This window comes from Puma concolor, chromosome A1 (genome assembly GCF_028749965.1).
Source record: "Puma concolor isolate L17-30 chromosome A1, mPumCon1.1.hap2, whole genome shotgun sequence".
Lineage (NCBI taxonomy): Eukaryota > Metazoa > Chordata > Mammalia > Carnivora > Felidae > Puma > Puma concolor.
Genome location: NC_141667.1, coordinates 157,066,857 through 157,076,058, shown reverse-complemented (window position 1 = coordinate 157,076,058; position 9,202 = coordinate 157,066,857). Strand labels below are relative to the sequence as shown.

The window sequence follows — 9,202 nt, the reverse complement described above, 5'->3', positions numbered from 1 at the left end:
TCGCATTCTGTCTCTCTCAAAAATAAATAAACACTAAAAAAAAAAAGGGAAAAAAAGTCTCATCTAAGCACTGCTTTGGCTGCATGACATGTTTTTTTATAGTACTTTTTCATCATGAAATAATGCCAAACATACAAAAACTTTAAAAAATATTAGGAAGAACTCCCACAGCCCCTCTGGCAGCTCACTTAATTGTGGCCGTCTGCTGTTTTCATCCATCACTCCACTCTCCGACTCAGAGTGGATACTTTACAGCCCATGATGAGTTGGTTTACTTCTTCCCCACAGCGAGGCTTGGCAAGAGGCAGGCAGAGGGCCCTGGAACCAGTCCTCCACCGGCGGCTTTGTCCTCACAAGCCTTTTTAATGAGAGCCCAATGCACCTGTTCCTCTTCAGCATGGTTGTGGTAGTCTACACACTTGCCATGGCTGGCAACACTGCCATGGTTTTCCTGATCTGGGCAGATGCCCGGCTCCACACACCCATGTATTTCCTCCTCAGCCAGCTGTCTTTTCTGGACATCTTCTTCACCTCAGTCACCATCCCCAAGATGATAGCAGGCTTCCTCTTTGGCTGGACTAGCATCTCATTTGTGGGCTGTGGAGCACAAATGTTTTTCTTCATGTTCTTTGGGGCCACAGAGTGCCTCCTGCTGGCCCTCATGGCCTATGACCGTTACGTGGCCATCTGCAACCCTCTGCGCTACCCATCACTCATGAGTCATCAGACCTGTCTGCTCATGGTGGCTGCCTCCTGGCTGGGAGGGTCTCTCAATGCCTCCATCCAGACTGCACTGACCCTGCAGTTCCCCTATTGTGGCTCGAGGAAGATTGCACACTTTTTCTGCGAGGTGCCTTCACTGCTGAGGCTGGTTTGTGCTGACACAGCCTCCTACGAGCACGTTCTTTTTGTGACAGGTGTGGTAGTCCTTCTGCTGCCCATTGCCTTTATCACTATGTCCTATGCCCTCATCTTGGCAGCAGTGCTTGGGATGCACTCTGTGGAGGGGCGTCGGAAGGCCCTAGCCACCTGCTCCTCCCACTTAACAGTTGTCAACCTCTTCTATGGACCCCTCGTCTATACCTATATGTTACCTGCATCCTACCACTCTCCTGGCCAGGATGATGTAGTGTCCATCTTCTATACAGTCCTCACACCCATGCTGAATCCTGTCATCTACAGTCTCAGGAACAAGGAAGTGACAGGAGCAATGAAGAATGTCATAGGGAAGTGTGGGATGGGTAAGATTGCTTAACACTCAGGAGAGGGGGCCTTCCACCTCTAGGACATCTCTGTGGCTTCAGGAGCCCATTCTAGGATTTCCTCCTGAGAAGAGAAGTGGAGTCCCAAATCCACATAAATGGAAGTGAAAAGGCAACCCCTTATTCCCCTCCACCCACTGCCTTTCTCTTCAAAGAGTTGTCCAGATTGTCAGTGTCCACTTTTCACTCCCCTACCTCACCTCAACAAACTCCAGTCTGGTTTCTGTTCCAGCCATCCCTTGTCCAAAGGGCAATATTTCATCGCCTCTGTCACTAAATGTCCAAAAGCATCTCTTCTCCCCAAAGGGCCCCCAAAGCCCTTCTTCTCTGGCTATTTCCCCAAATTTCTCCTTCATCCCTGTCCTCCAGCCACACTGGCTGCCTTATTGATCAGAATTCCTAAGCACAATCCCAGCTTGTGGTCCTTCAACACAGAGTTCCTGATGCCTGGGTGCTTTCCTCCACACTTTTGCATGTTTGCATGAGGAACTTCTCAAATATGATTATATCAGAGATGCCTGTACTGGCCACACTGTCCAAGATGGTATCTCTATCCCATTCCACCATCTCTTTCTAACTTAATTTGTGTATTCAATGTTTCTTTTTCCCTTTAGAATGTGCAGTTCAGGGGAGTTGAGGTTTTGATTTATAGTGTTGTACCCTCATCTCCCCAAAGAGTGCCTGGCACACAGTCCATCAATAAATATTTGCTGAATAAATGGATAAACCCAATGAACATTTCTTACCTAATCCCAAAAGCGTTGGCACTGTTGCTAGTTCCTCCTTGAAAATCTTTTTTCCTTTGGTAGTGATACCACATTTCTGGTTTTTTTTTTTTTCCTACTTTGGCCCATGCCTTCCCATTAAGTTACGAATGACTTAAAAAACATGGTGGTAGACCCTTCTCTTCTCAGTCCACAGTCTCTCAGGTCACTCTTATTCATGGCAACGGTTTCAGTTACCACCTAACACCAAAGTCTGTCATACATATTATAGGCCAGCCAGATGTCTCCTCCAAGCTCAATATCCACACTGGATGTTCCAGAGGCACCTCAAATTCATCATATCAACAAAAAAATCATGATATCTCCTCTAGGGCTGGTAACTGAGTGAATGCTCCACAAGGTCAGCAGGACTCTGTCACCGCCCATGCCTAATCCCTCACCAAATCCTGTCCATTTGGCCATCACTGCTTACCTTTTGATGAGATGAAATCCTCGGTGTTGCAACTACCAACACCAGAGTCAAAAGATACAGTCAATCTTGACTGGGATGATGCAGGAACTTCCAAACAGGTCTCCTTGCTCTCTTTCTCACCCATCCCACACATACAACTTGTTTTCCAAGAGAGCCAAAAGAATCTCTAAACACAAATCTATTCACATGCCACCAACCCCAATCCTTAAGTTCCCCTTAAATACCTTTAGAAATTCTTATTCCTTTTACATGTATCACCATCTAACATAGAAGGAAGGCAACAGGAAAGCAGGGAAAGAGGAAAGGACCGTTCCTGATTGCAGTCTTGTACATTCCAGCTAGACCATACTTTATCATCCCAAGTCTTTATTATATAAAGTAATCTTCATAAGAGATGCCAAAATAACTTCTTGTTTTAAGACATCCCTAAAAGTCTTCAGAGACCAGAAGTCATCCTTAAAGTTCAATCTACATCCCTTTTACTGCAGTTGGATTATTTTTTTCTAAATTGACTCCTCATAAAAATCAAGAACAGAATAGAGAACTGCATTTCCACTTGAACACTTCTACCACATTTTCTCTTCAAAGAAGACATTTACTCAGGGGAGAAATATTTCTATTCCTGAAATATTTCTATTACAAGGAGTTATGTGGCCAAGACTGTATAGATACATACCCACCATCTGATTCCAGAACAGGATTCCTTCATCACCACAGTCCCCGACCTCATGTTTCATATGCATGACCTTACACATCCTTTGACTCCTTAGCACTTACCCAAATAAAGAAGAAAGCCATAATTTGCCTTTAGTCATACATCTTACCTCATGTCCATTAAACAAGTGGGCAAGCTTTGAAAAATGACATGTAGGAGGTCATGCTTACCCCTTCCTGTGATACAGGGAGCAAGTTGTTTCTTAATATATAGTTTTACTTTCTTTAAAAATAACCCCAACTTTAACTGAGAATGCACTGCCTGAAATAAATATATTTTCCAGTCACCAATACAGGTGGGTATGGCTATGTACACAAGCTGTGGCCAGTGGCCAGTAAATATAAATGTATGTGCCTTCCAGTAATGTCTTTAGACATCAGGGTGGGATCAAACTCTTTACTTCACCACTCTTTCTTATTGGATGACATGATATCATGACAACTAGGGCTTCAGCGGACAGCTTGTACAAGAGGCAGCAGCAAGGAAATGAGAATGGCAAATTAACAACATAAATGGAAACATAGTTATTGAAAACATAGATTTAAACAAGTATTCTGTGATTTTTATTTTTTGTCTTTTTTTAAATATGAAATTTATTGTCAAATTGGTTTCCATACAACACCCAGTGCTCATCCCAACAGGTGCCCTCCTCAATGCCCAACACCCACTTTCTCCTCCCTCCCACACCGCCATCAACCATCAGTTTATTTTCTGTTTTTAAGAGTCTCTTATGGTTTGCCTCCCTCCCTCTCTTTTTTTCCCCTTCCCTTTCCCCATGGTCTTCTGTTAAGTTCCTCAACATCCACATAAGAGTGAAAACATTTAGTATCTGTCTTTCTCTGTATGACTTATTTCACTTAGGATAACACTCTCGAGTTCCATACACGTTGCTACAAAAGGTCATCTCTCATTCTTTCTCATTGACAAGTAGTATTCCATTATATATATAAACCACAACTTCTTTATCCATTCATCAAATGATGGACATTAAGGCTCTTTCCATAATTTGGCTATTTGTGAAAGTGCTGCTATAAACATTGGGGTACAAATGCCCCTATGCATCAGCACTCCTGTATCCCTTGGGTAAATTCCTAGCAGTGCTATTGCTGGGTCATAGGGTAGATCTATTTTTAATTTTTTGAGGAACCTCCACACTGATTTCCAAAGCAGCTGCACCAGTTTGCATTCCCACCACCAGTGCAAGAGGGTTCCCATTTCTCCACATCCTCTCCAGCACCTATACTCTCCTGATTTGTTCATTTTAGCTACTCTGACTGGCATGAGGTAGTATCTGAGTGTGGTTTTGATTTGTATTTCCCTGATGAGGACTGATGTTGAGCATCTTTTCAGGCGCCTGTTGGCATTCTGGATATCTTCTTTACAGAAGTGTCTATTCATGTCTTCTGCCCATTTCTTCACTGGGTTATTTGTTTTTCGGGTGTGGAGTTTGGTGAGTTCTTTCTAGATTTTGGATACTAGCTCTTTGTCTGATATGTATTTGCAAGTACCTTTTCCCCTTCCATCAGTGGCCTTTTAGTTTTGTTGATTGTTTCCTTTGCAGTGCAGAAGCTTTTTATCTTTATGAGGTCCCAATAGTTCCTTTTTGCTTTTAATTCCCTTGCCTTTGGAGATGTGTCAAGTAAGAAATTACTGTGGCTGAGGTCAGAGAGGTTTTTTCCTGCTTTCTCCTCTACGGTTTTGATGGTTTCCTGTCTCACATTCAGCTCCTTCATCCATTTTGAATTTATTTTTGTGAATGGTGTAAGAAAGTGGTCTAGTTTCATCCTTCTGTCCAGTTCTCTCAACACCATTTGTTAAAGAGACTGTCTTTTTTCCATTGGATACTCTTTACTGCCTTGTCAAAGATTAGTTAGCCATACTTTTGTGGGTCCAATTCTGGAGTCTGTATTCTATTCCATTGGTCTATGTGTCTGTTTTTGTGCCAATACCATACTGTCTTCATGATTACAGCTTTGTAGTAAAGGTTAAAGTCTGGGATTGTGATGCCTCCTGCTTTGGTCTTCTTCTTCAATATTACTTTGGCTGTTCAGGGTCTTTTGTGGTGCCATACAGATTTTAGGATTGCTTGTTCTAGCTGCAAGAAGAATGCTGGTGCAATTTTGATTGGGATTGGATTGAATGTGTAGATTGCTTTGGGTAGTATTGACATTTTTGCAAGATTTATTCTTCCAATCCATGAGTATGGAATGTTTTTCCATTTCTTTATATCGTCTTCAATTTCCTTCCTAAGCTTTCTATAGTTTTCAGCATACAAATCTTTTACATCTTTGGTTAGGTTTATTATTGGCATTTTATAACTCTTGGTGCAATTGTGAATAGGATCAGTTCTTTCTGTCGTTTCATTATTAGTGTATAAGAATGCAACTTATTTCTGTACATTGATTTTGTATCCTGCAACTTTGCTGAATTCATGTATCAGTTCTAGCAGACTTTTGGTGGAGTATATCGGGTTCTCCATGTATAATACCATGTCATCTGCAAAAAGTGAAAGCTTTACTTCATCTTTGCCAATTTTGATGCATTTGATTTCCTTTTGTTGTCTGATTGCTGATGCTACAACTTCCAACACTATGTTAAACAACAGTGGTGAGAGTGGACATCCCTGTCATGTTCCTGATCTCAGAGGGAAAGCTCTCAGTTTTTCCCCATTGAGGATGATGTTAGCTGTGGGCTTTTCATAAATGGCTTTTATGATGTTTAAGTGTGTTCCCTCTATCCCGACTTTCTCAAGGGTTTTTATTAAGAAAGGACGCTGAATTTTGTCAAACGCTTTTTCTGCACCAATTGACAAGATCATATGGTTCTTCTTTTCCTTTATTAATGTTATGTATCACATTGATGGATTTGCAAATGTTGAACCAGCCCTGCAGCCCAGGAATGACTCCCACTTGATCATAGTGTATAATTCTTTTTATATGCCGTTGAATTCGATTTGCTAGTATCTTATTGAGAATTTTTGCATCCATATTCATCAGGGATAATTGGCCTGTAGTTCTCTTTTTTTACTGGGTCTCTGTCTGGTTTAGGAATCAAAGTAATACTGGCTTCATAGAATGAGTCTGGAAGTTTTTCTTCCCTTTCTATTTTTTGGAACAGCTTGAGAAAGATAGGTATTATCTCTGCTTTAAATGTCTGGTAGGATTCCCCAGGGAAGCTATCTGGTCCCAGAGTCTTATTTCTTGGGAGATTTTTGATAACTGATTCAATTTCCTCGCTGGTTATGGGTCTGTTCAAGTTTTTTATTTCTTCCTGTTTGAGTGTTGGAAGCGTGTGGGTGTTTAGGAATTTGTCCATTTCTTCCAGGTTGCCCAGGTTGTTGGCATATAATTTTTCATAGTATTCCCTGATAATTCTTTGTGTTTTTGAGAGATTGGTTGTAATGATTCCATTTTCATTCATGATTTTATGTGTTTGGGTCATCTCCATTTTATTTTTGAGAAGCCTGGATAGAGGTTTATCAATTTTGTTTATTTTTTCAAAAAACCAACTCTTGGTTTCATTGATCTGTTCTACAGTTTTTTAAAATTCTATATTGTTTATTTGTGCTCTGATCTTTATTATTTCTCTTCTTCTGCTGGGTTTGGGGTGTCTTTACTCTTCTGCTTCTATTTCCTTTAGTTGTGCTGTTAGATTTTGTATTTGGGATTTTTCTTGTTTCTTGAGATGACCTGGATTTCAATGTATTTTCCTCTCAGGACTGCCTTTGCTGCATCCCACAGCATTTGGATTGTTATATTTTTATGTTCATTTGTTTCCATATATATATATATATATATATATATTTAAATTTCTTGTCTAATTGCCTGATTGACCCACTCATTCTTTAATAGGGTGTTCTTTAACCTCCATGCTTTTGGAGGTTTTCCAGACTTTTTCCTGTGGTTTATTTCAAGTTTCATAGCATTGTAGTCTGAAAGTGTGCATGGTATGATCTTAATACTTTTGTCTTTATTGAGGGCTGTTTTGTGACCCAGCATGTGATCTATCTTGGAGAATGTTCCATGTGCAGTCGAGAAGAAAGTATATTCTGTTGCTTTGGGATGCAGAGTTCTAAATATATCTGTCAAGTCCATCTGATCCTATGTATCACTCAGGACCCTTGTTTCTTTATTGATCCTTATAGATCGATCTATATATTCATCCTTTATTGATCTTTATAGATTGTCTAGATGATCTATCCATTGTTGTAAGTGGGGTATTAAAGTCCCTGCAATTACCACATTCTTATCCATAAGGTTGCTTATGTTTGTGATTAATTGTTTTATATATTTGGGGGCTCCCATATTTGGCACATAGACATTTATAATTGTTAGCTTTTCCTGATGGATAGACCAGTGACAGGGAGAGAGCAGACACTTTTTGTGGCACAGAAGGAATTAGTATGTTGGCCCCAAAATGGAATGGAAAGAAAAAGCTTGCTGAAAAGTAGGTTCAAGTACACTAGGAAGCATACCAGGAAGCACACATCAGAATGCAACTCAGGGACTATCAGAAGATCAGTAGCTGTGAAAATTTGATCTCCACCTGGAAAAAATGGCAAGCTCCAATTAGACCTTGAACTTACTTAAGAACATACATATCTCATAATTTCCAGTTTATGATGTAGACCGCTATCTTTTTTCCTCCTTTTATTAGAACCTGAAAATGCAAAAATAGAAAGATTTGAAAGCTGAGTTATCAGGGGATATTTGTCAAGTGACATGGTGAAGCTACCAAAATGAAGTGGAGAAGCTTGGGGGTAAATTTTGGGAACAATAAGGGAGACCTGGGGCAAATACTTTTGCCTGAGAAGAAAATGGAGGAAGGATAGTAACAACTCAGGAGAAAGTGACAAAAGTACTTAATTACCAAACCCTTCCCAAAGCAAAGTACATACAACTAACGCATTACAAACTTTCCCATCATTTAACTCTATCCTTATCAACGTCTTTCATTTGAGCTCCCTGTGTGAGTTTCCCATCCCCCTTGGGAATATACTTCTGGATTTGTGAGTCCAGTTGATGAGACAATGAGACAAATACAAGTTGTTTGCACACATTCTCCTTACAATAGGTTTTCTAAATGCATTTAATAAGGCAACACATACCTAGGGCTGTAGGCTCTGTTTTTTCATTGATTAGCCTCAATTTTTAGATCATCCTGGCTCATAGGAGGTAATAAATAAGTAGCTATTTAATTAGTTTAAATTATCTGTCTGGCCAGTTTTTTTTTTTTTTTTTTATCTTTTTAAAGACAAGATTGGAGCAAATTCTTAATTATAAACTTGAAGATAATACTTTTTTTATAAATATACAGTTTGAAATCACTTTGCTGCTATGTAAAAAAGTTTGGTGGTTCCTCAAAAAGGTATACATTCTTGGGTATACATCCAAGGTAACTGAAAAAGTGTGTTCAAAAAAACTATTGAACATGAATGCTCAAGGCAGTATTATACACAGTAGCCAAAATGTGGAAGGAACACAAGTGTCTATCAATTGATGAATGGGTAAACAAAATGTGGTCTACTGATACAATGAAATATTATTCAATGATAAAAAAGAATGAAGTGTTGATACATGCTACAACAGCTTTCAAGGATGAAACTTGAAAATATTCAGCTACATGAGAGAAGCCAGACACAAAAGACCACATATTGTAGGATTCCTTTTTATTAAATGTCCAAAATAAAGATAGATAGAGAAAATTCATAGAGACATAGATAACTGCTAGAGGTTGGAAGGGCAGGAGAATGAGGTGTGACTGCTTAATCAATATAGAGTTTCCTTTTGGGGTGATGAAAAAGTACTGGGACTAGGTAGTGGTACTGGTTGCACAACACTGTGTGTTTACTAATGCCACTGGTGTGTACTTTAAGATGGTTGAAATGGTAAATTTTATGTTATGTGTATTTTACCACAATAAAAATAAGGCACTGTTTTATTTAATCCTCACATCCAGGGCTGATGTCCTGATCTCTGACTACAAAACCCATAAAACTTCCACCTTGTCCAAATGATGACTCCAACAT

General features: G+C 39.7%; 1 protein-coding gene across 1 annotated transcript; it reads left to right on the top strand.

Annotated features, from left to right (window-relative positions):
* The first annotated feature begins 322 nt into the window (after positions 1-322).
* On the top strand, positions 323-1,255 carry LOC112856838 (olfactory receptor 2T1-like). The gene has a single exon (XM_025920144.2). The coding sequence runs from the start codon at positions 377-379 to the stop codon at positions 1,253-1,255; it is 879 nt and encodes a 292-aa protein (XP_025775929.2). The 5' UTR covers positions 323-376.
* Positions 1,256-9,202: the final 7,947 nt, after the last annotated feature.

Excerpts from the sequence above, each read along its gene's own strand:
- LOC112856838 (XM_025920144.2), top strand. The coding sequence starts at position 377 with ATGCACCTGTTCCTCTTCAGCATGGTTGTGGTAGTCTACACACTTGCC.